The 19,512-nt window shown below is 32.2% G+C and overlaps 2 protein-coding genes and 1 pseudogene across 3 annotated transcripts; all 3 read right to left on the bottom strand.

Moving 5' to 3' along the window:
• Window positions 1-1,539: 1,539 nt before the first annotated feature.
• LOC133815727 (1-aminocyclopropane-1-carboxylate oxidase homolog 1-like) lies at window positions 1,540-8,728 on the bottom strand (annotated as a pseudogene).
• Window positions 8,729-9,282: 554 nt separating this feature from the next.
• On the bottom strand, window positions 9,283-11,480 carry LOC133819934 (1-aminocyclopropane-1-carboxylate oxidase homolog 1-like). Its single transcript, XM_062253320.1, has 3 exons — window positions 10,810-11,480; window positions 9,833-10,154; window positions 9,283-9,749 (listed from the first exon to the last, which is right to left on the bottom strand). Exons 1-3 carry the CDS (start codon window positions 11,328-11,330, stop codon window positions 9,480-9,482), a joined length of 1,113 nt encoding a protein of 370 aa, XP_062109304.1. The 5' UTR covers window positions 11,331-11,480; the 3' UTR covers window positions 9,283-9,479.
• Window positions 11,481-14,193: 2,713 nt separating this feature from the next.
• LOC133819923 (1-aminocyclopropane-1-carboxylate oxidase homolog 1-like) lies at window positions 14,194-19,259 on the bottom strand. 2 transcript variants are annotated; one of them, XM_062253307.1, is made up of 3 exons: window positions 18,655-19,258; window positions 16,289-16,610; window positions 14,194-15,072 (listed from the first exon to the last, which is right to left on the bottom strand). In XM_062253307.1, exons 1-3 carry the CDS (start codon window positions 19,215-19,217, stop codon window positions 14,821-14,823), a joined length of 1,137 nt encoding a protein of 378 aa, XP_062109291.1. In that variant the 5' UTR covers window positions 19,218-19,258; the 3' UTR covers window positions 14,194-14,820. The 2 variants fall into 2 exon arrangements, with proteins under 2 accessions (XP_062109291.1, XP_062109292.1); XM_062253308.1 differs by having other exon boundaries at window positions 14,992-15,055; window positions 18,655-19,259.
• Window positions 19,260-19,512: the final 253 nt, after the last annotated feature.

Genomic DNA, 19,512 nt, shown 5'->3' with positions numbered 1-19,512 from the left:
TAATAATTATTTAAAAATAATAAACAATAAAATAAATTAAAATATGATATTTTTGAGATATTTTACAATAATAATTATTTAAAAATAATAAAATCATATGTTTTATAACTTAAATAAAATGTAATTAAACTTAAACTCACTTTTTAGAATAATGTCATATTAAACATATAATACGATACATTGTCAATTATCAATAATTTTTTTTTTTAAAAACTAGCAAGAAACTTAAATTTAAATTTAAAATTAATATATAATATTTAATTTTACATCAAACATATAATATATAATCTCTTATTGTCACTCCCAAATTCAAAAACTAGAACAAATATAAACTTAAACAAAAATAAATAAATTATTTAATTAAAATAAGATATTTATTTAAATTTTATATAACATTAATATAAATTTAATAAAAATAATTAATAAATTCTATAAATAAAACTAAACAAACGTGCATATTGCACGTTGCTTATATCTAGTATATATATATATATATATATTTAGGGAAATTATGCTATAAGGGCTTCACTTTAAGCCCTACTGGTGGAGCTCTCAGTGTTCTCGACCCGTGAACAGTTTTCGACACGATTTTTTTATGACCGTGTATATTGTAGCTATTTAGATCATCTTGCAAATTTTCAAAAAATTTCGAATAGTTTACAGTACCGAAAACTAAGTTCAAATATGTTGTTGCACGCGCGACTAATTTTTTTTATGCACGTGGAAAGCAACATGTTTGAATCTAGTGTTCGGTATTGTAAACTATTCATAATTTTTTGAAATTTGCAGGATGCTCTAAATAGCTACAATATACACGTTCATAAAAAAAATCGCGTCAAAAACTGTTTACGGATCGAGAACACTGAGAACCCCACCAGTAGGCCTTAAAGTGAAGCCCCTATAGAAAAATTGCCCTACATATTTATATATAATTTTATATACTACAAGAAATTAATCGATAAAACGACAGTAAAAGACAATTGCCAATAACTAAATTAGTGACAGACAAATAGAGTAAGAAAATATTTTTAAATCAGATTAATATTAGAGATACATAAAGTTATAACAAAAACTACACATATTATAATATAATTAATTCTTATTCAAAATTATCTGATTCCACTTAAAATTTGTTTCTATGAAAATTAAAAATAAGCAATATTAGACAGTACATGTTATACTAAAATATATAATTCAAATATTAAAGCAGCCTCATTAAATCAAGATCAGAATTGTGATATAAAATATACTAAAATTTAGACTTACAAGTACATATTTACCTGGTTTGCAAATCTGGTTTATATATGGATTGATTATCTCTAGCAAAGACAGAAAAAGAAAGAAAAAAAAAAGTTAAAGATGTTCTTATAATAATACCTGCATAGTATGGGCAAGTCCTCTAGTTTTGGAGGGTTAGGAGACATCTGACATATAATATATATTATGGTATATATTAAAAATGTAACATTTTTGTTTACAGTATATAATATACTCTAAACTTATTTAGTCTCGATCGATCACAATATCATAACACTGAATTCACTCTTCTGTTTTGTCAAGCTTGAAATGATCCAAGGTCGAAATCTTTCCACCAAGGCCTTTCTCACTTAAACAACCACAACATTCACTAACTGTTGTTTCCCTGTAAATTGGAAGATTGTTTTCTGATAGTAACTCTTTGATGGGTCCATATAGTTTCGAGGTTGGAATCATACCAGTGCTGAAGAAACTTGCTATAGAAACTCTAGGACCAGCAATGCTTGACTCAACTCTATGCACAACACTTTTGAATCTATCATTTGATATAAGCTGAGGCAAAACATATATATGATGTAAATCATTAGACAAAGAAGGCTTTGTAAGAGTAGTTAGTGTTGGGGCAACAATTTGTCTTTCTATATCTGGAAGTAAAAACCCAACGATGAATAAAAACTTGCTTCTACTCCGGTGGTGAAATCTGTCTTTGACTCATCGGGATCAGCTGCAAGAAAGACACTCCGATGCTTAAGTCAGTTCAAAGTTCGATCCTTTCTCCTCTCAAAATCTCATTATTTATAGGATGAAAAATACAAAGCAGTTAGTTGGTTCAAGCGAACCCTGGAAAGGGGGAAAGAGAATAACTGAATTTCCCTCCAAAAATACCGACTTTTAAAATGTCTTGCTCAGGGGTCAGAGGCGCGGATTGCCTCTGACCCACAGCTTCTGCCTTCGGAACCTCTCTTGGTCAAAACGCTCCGTTTTGAATATTTGATAAATGAGGCAAGTGTTTTCGGGCCGAACATTTTGGGCCCAACAGTTAGTGAAAATTTAGGTGTTGTTTAGTTGAAGGGAATGAAAATAGAGGAATAGTCATATCTTTCATTGCATTGGAATTGTCTTTTCTTTCATTTTCAAATAATACAATAGTCATTCTATTGAAATAAAAATTGATTCATTTCCATTCCATTACCTCCAACCAAACATCACCTTAATGGCTACAATAACAGAAACACTCGCCTGCAGAAGATCTCCAATGTTGACTACTAGAGCCCCTGGTTGAGGCGATACATCAGTCCATTGATTGTTGTTTAAAATTTGGAGACCACCAATGTGATCTTGAAGAAGCAGAGTGAGGAAACTAACATCAGCGTACTCGGTTACTCCCATAGTTAGTTCTGGCTGCGAGCATGGTGGATGGTAATGGCAAAGAAGGGACAGTCCTTCTGCGCAATCCATGTCGTACAAGTGATTTGGATTCAGCCCCAGAGCCTCAGAGAATAACTCCAACAACAAAATTCCCACTTTCATTACTTGTTTTGAGTACTCCAAAAGTATTTGTGTACAAATTCCCATTTATGTGACACATGATGGTATGAAATATAAGACCAATAACTTTGCAAATTATTAGATATATATGTATTTCAGTTGTATAGTTTCTGTCTTCTTTTATTTTTCGTTAGTTGCGTGAGTTTGTTGCAACTGTTTCAGTAACTGTTTCAGCTATATATACATAGCTCAGCCTCTGTAATCAGACTATTCGATCAATACAAAATCTCTTTTTCTTTTCCGCATTATGGTATCAGAGCCGGAAGGATAAGCCTTCCTTTCGATCCCTCTTCTTCTCCGACGATCCTTCTCCTTCTCCGCCGATCTTCTCTGCCGTTTTCTCTGTTGTTCGTACACTCTTCTCCGGCAACACGTCTTCGAATATGTCTAACACCGGTCAATCCACATCTCCACCAGATGACCGTGATACATCCGCCATTGATGACTCTCCGCTTCCTCCAATCTCCTCTAACACAAGAACCCACCTTGAAGATCCATCAGATCCGTACTACCTTCATCACTCCGACAACCCTGGAAACATCCTTGTTTCATAGGTTCTTACAGGTCAGGATAATTACTCTTCTTGGAGTAGGGCAATGAAATTATCCATTTCTGTCAAGAACAAAATAGGTTTTCTTGATGGTTCGATTTCAAAGCCTTCCCCAACCGAGACTTCTTTGTACAATTCTTGGTGTCGCAACAACAACATCGTAATCTCTTGGATCCTCAACTCAGTTTCAAAAGACATTTCAGCCAGTATTTTGTACGATGATTCTGCCGCAGAGATTTGGAAGGATCTCCAGGTTCGATTTCAGAGACGCAATGGACCGCACATCTTCAACCTTCGAAAAGAATTGATGAACCTTAAACAAGACACCCAATCCGTGAGCATCTACTATACGAAGCTTCGTGCGATTTGGGAAGAGCTCTCCAATTACAGACCCAATTGTACCTGCAACAACTGTACCTGTGGAGGAATTAAGAAGTTCCAGGAGCATCATCATATGGAATACATAATGTCCTTTTTAATGGGACTCAAAGATTCTTATTCCCAAGTCAGGGGGAACATCTTGCTCATGGATCCCTTACCTGATCTAAGCAGAGTTTTTCATTTGATTACTCAGGAGGAAAATCAAAGAAGTGATATCACTGCTGACCCAACTTCTTCAATGGCCTTTTCCCTTCAAAGCAATAGATCATTCACTCAAAGATCTGACTCAACAGCATCCAAACCATATCCTCCGAGAAGAAATAGGCCCTTTTGTACCCATTGTAATAATCTTGGTCACACCATTGACAAATGTTACAAGTTGCATGGATATCCTCCTGGTTATAAGCAGAAATCTTCCAAAGAATCATCGGCAAATCAATTCAATGACTCTAAGGATGACATCGATGCTACAAGACCCGAGCAAACACAGTCCAATTCCAAAGATGTAGCCGCAAATCAATTCAGCACTGCGACCCTCCTGCCTCAACTCACAGCCACCCAATATCAACAATTACTCAACCTTCTTGCTACTCAAGCTCCTGGTATGACTTCTACAGAACCAAAATATTCCTCAGGTAATCAAGAACTTGTGTTATCTACCAATTCTTTCAGACCTGTGCTTGATTCTTGGATTGTTGACACAGGGGCTACAAGACATATATGTTCTAATGTCCATAGTTTTCAATTTCTAAATCCTATAATTCCTACTAAACTCATACTGCCTAATAGTGATTCTTTATTTGTTCATCACAGTGGTTCAATTGCCATTAATCAAGATTTAGTTCTCACTGACGTGCTTTATGTTCCTTCTTTTAAATATAATATTATATCCGTTAGTTGCTTGACCAATCAAGGTTTTCTTTCCCTTAGCTTCAATTCTAATTGTTTCTATATACAGGAGATGCCAACCAGGAGGATGATTGGCACGGGTAAAGCCAGCAATGGACTATACATTCTGGACGAATATTTTTCTAAATCCAATTCATGTTCTCCTTGTCATGTTCTTTCCATTTCTGCAGAAACTTGGCATTCTAGGCTAGGCCATCTTTCTAATAAACGATTGCATTTACTTAGATCTGTTTTGCACTGTAATGTTTCTGACTTACATAAAAATGTTCCCTGTTATGTCTGTCCAAAGGCAAAACTTAAGAAATTGCCATTTTCTAATAATAATCATTTTTCTACTCATCCTTTTGATCTTGTGCACTGTGATATATGGGGACCTCACCACATACCCTCTCATTCTAGTTATAAATATTTCTTAACTCTTGTGGATGACTGCTCTAGATTTACTTGGCTCTATTTTTTAAAACGTAAATCTGATGCTTTACAGATTGTACCACAATTTCTTTCATTCATTGAAACTCAATTTAAGTGTGTTCTTAAGAAATTTCGATCTGATAATGCACCTGAGCTAGCCTTCACAGATATTTTTGCTAAAAAGGGCATTTTGCATCAATTCACTTGTGTCGAAACACCTGAGCAAAATGCAGTAGCTGAACGTAAGCATCAACATTTATTGAATGTTGCTCGGTCACTCTATTTTCAAGCTAATGTTCCCATCAAATTTTGGTCTGAATGTGTTTCTACAGCAGCTTATATAATTAATCGCATTCCAACACCTAATCTTCAAAATAAAACCCCTTATGAGATCCTCTATAACACACCTCCTGATTATACTACTTTTAGATCTTTTGGTTGTTTGGCTTTTGCATCTACACTGACTGCTCATCGCACAAAATTCGATTCACGGGCTAGAACTTGTGTTTTTATGGGATACACCCATGGCATAAAAGGATATAGGCTTTATGATTTAAATACCAAAACTTTCTTTATTTCTAGAAATGTGATTTTTCATGAACATATTTTCCCATTTCACAAACTCAATACTTCACATTCCTTTACTGATCCTTTTTCTAACATAGTTTTGCCTTCTCTTGAAGTTACTAATACTCCTATTATTGATTCTTATCATGATAAAACTACTCCTATTACTACTGACATTTTTTCGCAGGATATGCCTTCACCACAGTCTTCCACAGCTACCACCTCTAACAATTTTACTCCTCCTGTAAATGATTCTGTTCTTGATGCTGCTACTGCCTCATCACCTTCATCTCAGCCTTTCCCTAGACGTTCCAGCAGGCCCTCTCGACCACCTGCCTACCTCCGTGACTTTGAGTGTCACTCCTCTATACATACTAAATCTTCTACTCTCTATCCCATCCATAATTATATGTCTTTTTCTAAGTTTTCTCCAACTCATAAATCTTTTATTTGTGCAGTTTCATCTCAAATTGAACCTCAGACATATAAACAGGCCATTCAACATGACTCTTGGATTCAGGCAATGAATGATGAATTGCAGGCTCTTCAACGCAATAACACATGGACCATTATGCCTCTTCCGCCCAATAAACAAGCAATTGGTTGTAGATGGGTGTACAAGCTTAAATTTCATAATGACGGCTCCATTGAACGTTATAAAGCTAGACTAGTCGCTCAAGGATACTCTCAACAAGAAGGCCTCGACTATTTTGACACTTTCTCGCCTGTTGCCAAGATGGTTACGCTAAAGTTGCTCCTTGCCATCTCTACGATTAAACAGTGGCATACTCTACAAATTGATATTAACAACGCCTTCCTTAACGGCGATTTAAATGAAGAGGTATATATGTCTCTTCCCAAAGGCCTTACTGTTTCTCTTTCTTCTTGTGCAGATCCTCCCCTAGTTTGCAAATTACACAAGTCAATCTATGGCCTCAAACAATCATCTCGGCAGTGGTACACGACACTCTCAGATGCTCTTCTCTCCGCTGGTTTTAAACAGTCACAGGTAGATTATACTCTCTTTACAAAGGGACAAGACGACCAGTTCATTGCTCTCCTTGTCTATGTTGACGACATCATCATCGCCGGCCCAAATCTCAAGCTGCTCCATCAACTTCAGCACTCACTTCATGCTCGTTTCAAACTAAAAGCTCTTGGTACACTCAAGTACTTCCTTGGTTTTGAAATTGCCCGCTCTGAACGTGGTCTCTTCATTTCCCAAAGACAGTACACAATCAATCTTCTTGAAGATACAGGATACCTGGGCAGCAAACCTGCCAAAACGCCTATGGATCCAAAGCTGAAACTTGACAACATCCAAGGTGAACCTTTGGCAGACCCCTCTCAATATAGACGCCTTATTGGACGTTTGCTTTATTTGACACTGTCAAGACCTGATATCACCTACTCGGTTCACACCTTAAGCCAGTTCATGTCTGCTCCCCGCACTACTCATCTACAAGCAGTCCACCACTTGTTACGGTTTCTGAAAGGCAGTCCTGGCCAAGGCTTACTCTATTCTTCTACTTCTTCTCTCCACCTCCGCGCTTTCTCCGACTCAGACTGGGCTGCTTGCCCTCTCACTAGGCGCTCTACTACAGGTTTTTGTGTGTTTATAGGCGATTGTTTGATATCTTGGCGAACTAAGAAGCAACCAACAATTTCCAAAAGTTCTGCTGAAGCAGAATATCGTGCCCTTGCCGCCACTGCCAGTGAACTCACCTGGCTGCAATACATCCTAGCTGACCTCCACATTCATTCCTCCACACCCGCTTTTATTTACTGTGATAACCTCTCTGCTGTCCACATCGCTAACAACCCCACATTCCATGAGCGAACCAAGCATATTGAGCTTGACTGCCACTTCATTCGAGACAAAATAAAGGCTGGTTCCATACGCCTCATTCCTGTTCGTAGTTCCCTCCAACTGGCAGATGCTTTTACTAAAGCTCTCTCTTCAACCTCTCTCAATTCTCATATCAGCAAGATGACCGTTCATGATATCCACCGTCCATCTTGAAGGGGGGTATTAGATATATATGTATTTCAGTTGTATAGTTTCTGTCTTCTTTTATTTTTCGTTAGTTGCGTGAGTTTGTTGCAACTGTTTCAGTAACTGTTTCAGCTATATATACATAGCTCAGCCTCTGTAATCAGACTATTCGATCAATACAAAATCTCTTTTTCTTTTCCGCATTACAAATCTGGTTTATATATATATGGATTGACTATATATATTTCTCTAGCAAAGACACAGAAAAAGAAAGAAAAAAAAAAGTGAAAGATGTTCTTATAATAATATCTGCATAGTATGGGTTAGGAAACATCTGACATATAAAAGTATCTCTCCAATTGGTTGAAACAGCACTATAAAGATCAAAGTTGCTGTTATAGTAAGAAAAATCGTCGAACACCTTCTTTCATTTCCTCCAAAACACTTTCTGGGATTCCATGGTTGATAATTTGGAAGAAGCCCCAAGTCTCTCAAGCTTTGCCTATTTTTTCAACGATCTTCTTTAGCTGAACATCATCTTTGAAAAGACCATTAATAAGGTCTATAATCTATAACTGGTACAGTGGTCAATAATTATTGTCTAAATTTCAAAGTGAACTTTTCTTGAGCTCAAACTTCTAAATTAATTATAATTTGCCATGGTTTTTCTTTCTTGATCTCAAACTCAAAGTGAACTTTGATCAAAGCTATAAGAGCATACCCACCCACACACATGGAAAGTGTGTGTATATTCAATAATTTATAAGAGCACGAGTTACTGTACTCATCATCACCAATTGATTTTGAGATGAACCTCATGTATTAAAATATTTTTTTTTTTTAATTAATCATTTGCAACACTTGTATTCCTCTTTCTCTCAATATATTTAATTTTTATACTCAATTATTACCTGAACTCTACCACACTAAAAATATAAAATGCTTAACTAAATATAATTAATTTAATTATATACCTTAAACAATCATTTTTTTCTATATTAAACAACAAAACCATGAATGCTTATATAATCTAAGAATGAGAGATAAAACATCTCACAAACAATGTGGAACTAATCCTATTTACAAACCGTCACTTTAGTCAACTTCATCGTTAGAAACAAAATGACAAAAAATTTGGATCAAAATTTGAGAGAGATATCAATATTATATTTGCTATATACTTCAACTTGTCCAAATTGGCTGGACTAATTTATATATATATCAACTATGTATAGATTAATAGTTTTTTTTTTCCGATCCGATATATAAATTAACGGTTTTAATTACTCAAAATTACCACTTTAACACCAAAATAAAAATAAAAATTGGTTTTTATTATTTTTAAATAATTATTATTGTAAAATATCTAAAAAATATCATATTTTAATTTGTTTAATTATTTATTTATTTAACTTTATTTAAGTTTAAATTATGTTTACAATCTACCATTAAATATAAGAATATTCTTAACGGAAAAAAAAATAAAAAAACCATTAAAATCAAGAATTTTCCATATATACACATTTTTTATATAGAAGAGATATACACTCATAATTACTACATATTATATATGAAAATATAACGTGGTTCAAGCAACAATTATTTGCATCTTTGTCTTCAATTTTTGTTTGTTTTTTTTTAAGGAAAAATAAAAATTCCATTAACGGTTAAGCATGCTTACAAAGTACGAACACAAGTTGGAAAATTAAAAGAACAATTACAGATTTATCATAAAGAGATAACCAAACATGTTAACCAAATCTATGAAGATTAACTATTAAGTAAACAGATTAATTAAACTTAGTTAGTCTAGATCGATCTCAACATCATATCATATATATAATAATGAATTTGACCATTTCATTTCTCTGTTTTGTCAAGCTTAAAATAATCCAAGACCGAATTCTTTCCACCAAGGCCTTTCAATTGTAACTGACCACAACAATCACTCGTTGTGACTTCCTGGTAAATTGGAGGATTGTTTTCTGATAGTAACTCTTTGATGGGTCCATACAATTTTGAGGTTGGAATCATACCAGTGCAGAAGAAGCTTGCTATAGATACTCTAGGACCTTCATGGCTTGACACAACTCTGTGCACAGCACTTTTGAATCTGTCATTTGTTATAAGCTGAAGACATAGAAAAATATGATGTAAATCATTAGACAAACACTTTGTGAGAGTGGTTAGAATAAGACAATTATTACACTTGCCTGCATAAGATCTCCAACATTGACCACTAGAGCCCCCGATTGAGGTGAAATGTCAATCCATTGATTGTCGTTTAGAATTTGAAGACCACCAACTTCATCTTGAAGAAGCACAGTGAAGAAGTCGACATCAGCATGCTCGGTTACTCCCATAGTTAGTTCTGGTTGCGGACATGGTGGATAGTAATGACCTAAAACTGTTAATCCTTCCGCGCAATCTATGTCGTACAAGTGATTTGGATTCAACCCTAGAGCCTCAGAGAATAATTCCATCAATAATGTACCCACTTTCACTACTTGTTTTGAGTAATCCAAAAGTATGTCTCTGCAAGTGTAGTGATAGCATAATGCACAACATAAGGCTAATGAAAAGAGAATCGTTAAAGGACATCATTGGTGTCCAACACCACATGATGGTGTGACAAGAATTATGAGACTCCATCTAAAAATCAGTTAGTGATTAGTGAAGTTACTCATATTCTTATTAATGATTCAATATTTTTACACTTAATATTTTCCTATATCCCCTCAAGATGGTAAGATGGTGGCCCTTTGTTAGTTCGCTTTTATTTTTATCTCAAGTGTCTTTATGTGGATCTCGTGTGACTTAGCTCATTATTTGGATCTTAAGTGTCTTATTGCACTATGTTTGACTCACTCTTTGCATTGGTGTAAATCAAATGTTTGTTAGGGAATTAGCTCATGATACCATGACAAGAATGATGAGACTTCATCTAAAAATCAATTAGTGATTAGTGGAGTTGTTCTTATTCTATGTGAGACACCATACTCTAATAATAAGTGATATAGAAAACCGCTAACCACTTATAAAACACCATGTCATATGCTATTGTACACCTTATGATGCCTAATATAACAATGCACTAACGAAAATTATGAAAAAGAAATTTGGTTTATGGTATTTGCTTATCTCTAACAAAGACACATAAAAACAAGTGAAAGATGTGCTCTTAAAATACCTGCATACTATGGGCAAGTCTTCTGGTTTTGGAGGGTTAGGAGCCATATGACAAAGAAAGGAATCTCTCCAATTGGTTGAAATACCAGTATACAGATCAAAGTTGCTGTTATAGTACACTGGATTCGAGTAGTCTCGAGTATAAAGCTCTTTCTTCACCTCAGTTTCTTGGTCGAAAAATCGTCGAACACCTTCTTTCATCTCCTCCAAAACACTTTCAGGGATTCCATGGTTGATAATTTGGAAGAAGCCACTACTCTCTGAAGCTTTTCCTATCTTCTCAACGATCTTCTTTCGTCGAACATCGTCTTTGTCAAGACCTTCAAGGTCTATAACTGGAATACTGATCGGTACAGTAGTTTCTCCTGAAACTGAACTACTGTTCTTGGTGTAATGATCATCAGACCAAGGATGATGAAAAATACGTGGAATCTCAGCGATGCCAGCATCGACAAGTCCTTTGACACCAGCTTTAGTTTCGTCGAAAGCTTTAAGCTCAGCTGCTCTATCATATTTTGCCATGAAATGAGCTTGGTGCAGGAGCAGCCTCGTTTGATTTTGATCAAGTTCTCTTATATTGGCAGATTATATACTAGATATAGACCACTTTGGTCAACCTTAGTTGTTAGGAAGAAAATGACAAAAAATTTGGATCAACCACTTTGGTATCGATTCTTGTAACCATCACTGCTTCAATTTGATTATAATTATAGTGATGGCTTTTGCAACTTTTACTTTAAAGTAATGATAGTTTACAGAATCTAGTTGGACTTGGGATTAAAACTTAAATAAATTTATCATTAATTGACTTTTTTTATATATTTAATTTTGAATCTATTAAATTAATTGTTAATTTGCGCCGAGAATTAATGAAACTGATTGATTAGTTATTGGGATTATTGAATTCAAATATATGTACTAATTAATCAATATTGCTTGAAGAATCTAGCTCATTGATAAAGTAGGGAAAATTACACCTTGTAGTGAACAATACTCAATAGTAATTAACAAGCAAACAAACTCAGCCAAAACCAATAAGAATAAAATAAATAAATTAAATACGCAAAATGTGTCCAAAATTCAGTAGTTGCCTTTGCCTAATCAAATCCACTATTTTTCAAGAGCTAACAAGGTTAAAATAAAAATGAGCAACATTGTTAGTGTAACAATTATTCTGCTACAAACACTAAAGATTTATTAAAGACACTTTTATGGGATGTTTGTTTTGGGGTGTGGGTTAGCATTATTGGAATGTGGTCTAAGAGTGGAGATTGCAGTAAAGGGCACAGTTCGACACTTAAATAATTTTGTTTTCTAATTTTTTTATGACAGTGTACATTGTTGTCATTTAAGACATTCTGCAAATTTTCAAAAAATTCTGAATAGTTTACGGTGCCGAAAACAAGGTTGTTGCACGCGTGTAAAATTCAACTGTTTGAACCTTGTTTTCAGCACTGTAAACTATTCGGAATTTTTTGAAAATTTGCAGGATATGTCTTAAATGACAACAATGTACACTATCATAAATGACAACAATGATTTTTTTTTTTCAGAAAAAAAAAAGTTATTCTATGGCTTTTCTAAGAATTTTCACTTTTATGAGTTTAGTTTCCCATATTTTTATATAAAAGTTAGTTTATGTCATAGTTTTACTCTTAATCAAGTTTCTCGTATTTAGTTAGTTAGCAATTGTATTTCTCATACTAATTAAAAAAAATATAATCTCTATATTTTTGCAGCGGCATAAAAGTCATATTTATGAAAAATCCTCATATAAATATGTATAATAAGGCTTAATATTTTGAAAAATATCATTTTTTTATACGAAAACGTTAAAAAATGTGCAAAAATACCACTTTATATATAATTATTATAAAAATGTCAAAAAAATTATTGGGCCCCCAATACTCGTATGCGGGCCCATGGCTTACTAATAATGAGTGAATGTAAGGAAAATGTTATTTTTTTATTATTATTATTTTAAAGAAATTTAGATATATATTATATTTGTCTAGTTGTCCACATGGTGGATAATAATAGCACACAATAGCTAGTCTCTCTGTACAATTAATCTATGTCGTTTAAGTAATTAGGATTCAAACTTAGAGCCTAATAAAGCAATAAACAACAAAACACATTACTTTGAGTACTCAATAAGTATTAGATCACATGGTCCGTTTAAGATCCAATACATAATTTAAAAATTTTCTAATAATTAATATAAAAAATAATAATTTTTATAGTTTGAGACTTTTTTGCATATAGAAAAATAATATATATATATATTTTTATAGGAGAATTATTCTACAGGGGCTTCACTTTAAGCCCTATCGGTGGGACTCTTAGTATTTTCAACCCGTGAACAGTTTTCAGTACGATTTTTTTTATGACCGTGTATATTGTAGCTATTTAGAGCATTCTGCAAATTTTCAGAAAATTCCGAATAGTTTACAGTACCGAAAATTAAGTTCAAATATGTTGTTGCACGCGTGACTAATTTTTTTTATGCGCGTGGAAAGCAACATGTTTGAACCTAGTTTTCGGTACAGTAAACTATTCGGAATTTTCTGAAAATTGGCAGAATGCTCTAAATAGCTACAATATATACGGTCATTAAAAAAAATCGCGCCGAAAACTGTTCACGGGTCGAGAAACATTGAGAGCCCTACCGGTAGGGTTTAAAGTGAAACCCTTATAGAATAATAGTCCTATTTTTATGTATAAGTTACTTAATTAGCTGAGAATGACTATAGAAAACAGTGAATAGTAATGATTGCACAAAAATTGTTGATTTAAGTATTATCGCAAAAAAAAAAATGGGTATTAAAGTGTAACTTTTGAAAAGATTTTGATATTATCGCTGCTAATTAGATTTTGGATACTTAACGGACAGTTAATGATGAGTACTAACGGATGCACAAAAATATAGATTTATGTATTATTATTGTAAAAAAAAATTTGTATTATAGTGCAACTTTTGAAAAAATTTAAGTATTATCACTGTTAATATCCCTATATAATAATATTTTAATGTCATAAAATATTTTATTTTGATAAAATATATGTAAAATTGTAACTCTTGCTATTTTGTTAAAATAAATAAATAAATAACTCGTGTTACCTATATATAACAATTTAATAGGTACATGATTTGAGGAATATAACATTAATTGTACTCTGATTATATTTATTATTATTATTATTATTATTTACAGAAATAGCATCCTTGAATTTATTACTATACTAGATAAAACTTTTGTAAAACACTCTTTATAAAAAGAGTTTAGCTTTCATAACATCCTTGTGTTATAATAACTGATGTGGTGTTTTCATATTGATATAGAGAAAATTAGGACGAGTGATCTCAATCCAAATTAACTAAAACTAAAGAAAGAAGAAGCAACATATATATATATTCGACAATTTTTTTATAGGGTTTCACTTTAACCTTTATTGGTAGGGCTCTCAGTGTTTCTCAACCTGTGAACAGTTTTTGGCGCGATTTTTTTTATGATCGTGTATATTGTAGCTATTTAGAACATACTACAAATTTTCAAAAAATTCCGAATAGTTTACAGTATCGAAAACTAGGTTCAAACATATTGCTTTCCACGCGCATGAAAAAAATTAGTCACGCGTGCAACAACATGCTTGAACCAAGTTTTAGGTACTATAAACTATTCGGAATTTTCTGAAAATTCCGTTGATGCTCTAAATAGCTATAATATACACGGTCATAAAAATAAATCGCATCGAAAACTGTTCAAAGGTCGAGACCACTGAGAGCTCCATCGATAGGGCTTAAAGTGAAGCCTCTATAGGAAAATTCTCCTTTATATATACACAGGGAAGATATCTCTTTATGCAATACATAATCCACCAAATTATGTATAAAATACAAAATAACATCCGAATTTTGTTCAGTACAATTTAATAAATAACTAAATAGATATGAAATTTATTTAATTTTGAAAGCAATCCTCATCAAACTACTATAATCCTCTACTTCAATTCAAAGCTTAAAATGATCCAATGCTTTGGTCCCATCAAGACCTTTATTGAAGAAAAACATATTGTATTCCGTTAAAGTGGTTTCCCTGTATTTTGGAGGATTGTTTTCTGATAACAATTCTTTGATGGGTCCAAAGATCTTTGAAGTTTGCAAAATACGAGTACTAAAAAAACTTGCCACGGATATTCTTGGACCTTTCTTACTTGCCAGTACTCTATGCTCAACACTTTTGAATCTGTCGTTTGATATAAGCTGAAAATCCACAAAATTATTAATCGACATTATTTATTGCATGAAAATATAGATTAAGTGTAACATCAAACAAGTCTTTATACCATTTTATCACTTTCTCTTCGAACAAATTTAGTTCTTGGTGTAATTTAGTATCGATCCTACATATTTTACTTTAAAATATAATATGTTGAACTCTATAGTCACTAAAAAAAATTAGTTTTAGTTACAATATAATTTGTAACTACAAATAAAATTTTTGACTAATTAAAGAAAAAACCATCTTACCCTATGTCATTACTAAAAAGTCTATGCGTGACTAAAAATATTAGTCATAGAAATCACAATTTGTTGTCACTAAATGTATTTTTAGTCACAAAAAATTTTATCACTAAAATAATAAGTTACAATTAAAACTACATTAGTGACAACTTATGATTAAGTATATATGACTTTTTAGTCACATTTAATTTTTTGTTCAAACTAAAAGTAACATTTAGTCACTCAAATATATATTGCGACTAAAAAGTGGTTACTACTGACTAAATTAATATAAAGTAGTGGTGTTGGACACCATAGCAATGTGTTAGAATATGCCTTGAATCTGTTTACTACCCCGTTCAGAAATAAAACATCAACTCTTCTGCATGTGGACGTAGCTAACACATTGTTAGTGAACCACGTAGTTCTGTGTGTTCTTGAATGTTGATTTTTGATTTAATCTTTCTTGGGTTTGTTACAACACAATGCTTTATTATATCACATAGAATATATAATATCCCACCATAAATTAATAAACTTAGGGAGCGACTACAACGCATCCTTTTTTTTTGCAACACCGGTGCATCCTTTTTCTATTTCGGCACCTGAATAGTTATAATCTCAAATTTTTTTATATGATGGTGTACATTATAGCTATCTAGAACATCCTACAAATTTTCAAGAAATTCTAAATAAATTAAGGTACCGAAACAGAGTCTAAACTGTCTGTTGCACTCGTGCCTGTTTTTTTGTGTACGCGTGTAAAATTTGACAGTTTGAACTCTGTTTTCGGCTTCGTAAACTATTCAGAATTTCTTAAAAATTTGCAGGATATTCTAAATAATATACACTGTCATATAAAAAAATTTGGGATTATATCTATCCAGGTACCGAAAATAGAAAATGATGCACTGGTGTTGCAAAAAAAAGGATGCGTTGTAGTCGTTCCCAATAAACTTATATAAAAATTTATTACCTGCAAAATATCACCAATGTTGATGACTAGAGCCCCAGGAAGAGGTGGTACATCAATCCACTTGTTGTGGTTTAGAATTTGGAGACCTCCAATGTGGTCTTGGAGAAGCAGTGTGATGAAGTCATTGTCAGAGTGTTTAGTTGTGCCCATAGTTAGCTCAGGTTGTGGGCATGGAGGGTAGTAATGGCCTAAAATGTATAGACCTTCTGCACAACCTATGCTGCTCAAGTGATTTGGATCAAGCCCTAGAGCCTCTGATAACAACTCCAATAGCACAATCCCAAGTTTCATCATTTGCTTTGAGTACTCAAAAAGAATGTCTCTACGTATACCACAATAAAGTTTAGAAACATTTATCAATTCATTACCACATTATTATTAATTATATAATAAGAGTGTGCATATACTTAATACACTTTAATTCTTTAACAAAATTAAAATGAGTTTTCTTCTCTTTCATCTAGATCTAGTTAATGTATGTATATTTATTAGAGTGTGCATATATATATATATATATATATTTATTTGAAAAGAGTTATCATGCCATGGTGGGATATAATGGAGACTCCAAGCAGGTACAATAACCCTAAATGATGTACTTGACCTAGAATTAGTAATAATAAGGGAGCTAAATATATATTTAAAAAAAAAGAAGCTTAAATATTATTTTTTTCTTAATTTTATAATATTTCTTTTGCAAATTAATAGTTAGAATGACATGATATATGCAAAGATAATAATAATAATAATAATAATAATAATAATAATAATAATAATAATAATAATGTCTACTGTAGGGCTTTAAAAAAGAGTCTTATCGATGAGACTCTTTTGTGTTCTTGACCCATAAATAATTTTTAGCGTGATTTTTTTATGATCGTATATATTGTAGTTATTTAAAACATCCTGTAAATTTTCAGAAAATTCTAAATAATTTATAGTGTTGAAAACTAGTTTAAAAACATATTGCATACGTGACTAATTTTTTTATGCGTGTAGAAAACAACATGTTTGAACTTAGTTTTCGGCACTGTAAATTATTTGGAATTTTCTGAAAATTTACAAAATCTCTAAATAACTACAATATTTACGATCACAAAAAAAATCGTAGCGAAAACTGTTCACGGGTCAAAAATACAAAAAAAACTCCACCGGTAAGCTGTTTTTGAAACCCTTACCATAGAATCCTCCAATAATAATAATAATAATAATAATAATGACATGACCTCCACCAAATGTGTGGCTATGCTAATGCCACATATATGCCTAAAGAAGTTCATTAATTAGTTCCTACATGCCATCATAAATTGTTCCACTCACATTTTTGCTTTGGTAACTAGAATTCTTATATGCTATTATGGCATCATTTAGTGGGTATAAAGTAATATCTACTCTAAAATTTGATTTTTCTTATTAAGTATTAAATGATCACTTTGTCAATAATAAGAAAAAATAAATTGGATGTATAAAGTATATAAATATCAATTTGTTTGACAAATAATTTAAATGAAAAATAATGGATTCAATTCAATAAGAGGAAATTATCTCAAATTTCTCTTATAATAGATGTATTGATTAGTTAAGTTGTTGGATTAATCATATTTAAAAAAAAAACATAATGATAGAGACAAACATTCACAAATCAATATATACAAAATATACATATAAAAATATGTTATTTTGTAACTACACAATTCAAAATAATAAGACTACCCCACAGTAAATATTAACTAATTAATTTTAATGACACCTTATTTATTAATGTGTATATTTTATATGTAATTTGCATGCTCTTATAACATTACTCAAAATAAAAATTATCAAATTCACTATTATAATACAATTGAAATTCCAACAATATTTAGATCCAAAATATATATATATATATATATTTCTAGCTAGGTTTTCTTTACATATTTTGACATTAAAAAAACATGGATATCCTTATCAAGAATATAGTCCGAAGTTTTTCTTTTATTGATGCATGTATATATTAATTCAAACAAGTATTCTTTTTAGGGAAATTAATTTAAACATATATATATATAATAAAACAATAAAATTAAGGATTTTCAGCAAAATGACATATTTTTTAAAGTTTTTTTTACTCTAATTTATTTTTAATAATTCTTTGTAAAATAATATTTTATAATTTAAATAAATAATAAAAAATTTAGATAAGTAGTCGAAAGATTTAAACAACTAATCGAAAATTTTAGATAATTAATCAAAAAATTTACACAATTAGAAAAATTTTAGACAAATAATATTTTATAAAAAAGTATTAAAATAGATCGGACTACAAAATCACTTAAAAAAAATCATTTTCACCCATTTGTGTAAAATTAATTAAAATAACTACACACCTGCAGACTGGGGGCAAATCTTGAGGACTTGGAGGATCAGGAGCCACAGAACTCATAAACGAATCTCTCCAATTCACACAAGGACTAACATACAGATCAAAGTTGCTGTTATACACAAATGGCTTCGATATATCTCTTGTATAATACTCCTTCTTAACCTCAACATCTTGCTCGTAAAATCCACGAACCCCATCTTTGATCTCCTCCAAAACCCTATCTGGGATTCCATGGTTGATGATTTGAAAGAACCCCCATGACTCTGAAGCTTCTCCAACTCTCTTAATGATCTCCTCTCGTTTGGCTTTGTCTCCATTAACAACCCCTTGAAGGTCTATCACAGGAACACTAGCAGTTGTACTACTCACTTGGCTACTGTCTTCGTAATGATGATCATTTGGGCGGTGGAAAATCCTGGGAATCTCAGTGATTCCAGAATCAACAAGGCCTTTGACACCAGCTTTTGTTTCGTCGAAAGCTTTGAGCTCGATTTGTCTGTCGTATTTGGGGTTTGATGTCGTTTGAGTTGTGGCTTCATTATTGTTATCTGCACTGGTTGTTACCATCTTGGAAAATGGGGACTATTGATATGAGAAAAAGATCATATTAAAGCAAGTGGTTGATATATATATATACTCAGTCGCGCACTTAGAATATATTTTTACTTGGTTAAAAAAAAATTAAAAACAAAAAAATAATGAAAAGAAAAGTATTAATGTAGCAGATAGTTGGAGTGTGGTGCACGGAATTTTTTTGCTTTTTCAGTGTGATGCACCAAAATGTAAATATATTTTCTTAAAAAAAAAAATGTAAATATTTTAGTTGGGTCAATACATTTAATTATTAAAATACTTAAAATAT

This window comes from Humulus lupulus, chromosome 2, assembly GCF_963169125.1.
Source record: "Humulus lupulus chromosome 2, drHumLupu1.1, whole genome shotgun sequence".
NCBI lineage: Eukaryota > Viridiplantae > Streptophyta > Magnoliopsida > Rosales > Cannabaceae > Humulus > Humulus lupulus.
This window is presented reverse-complemented; position numbering and strand designations above follow the sequence as displayed.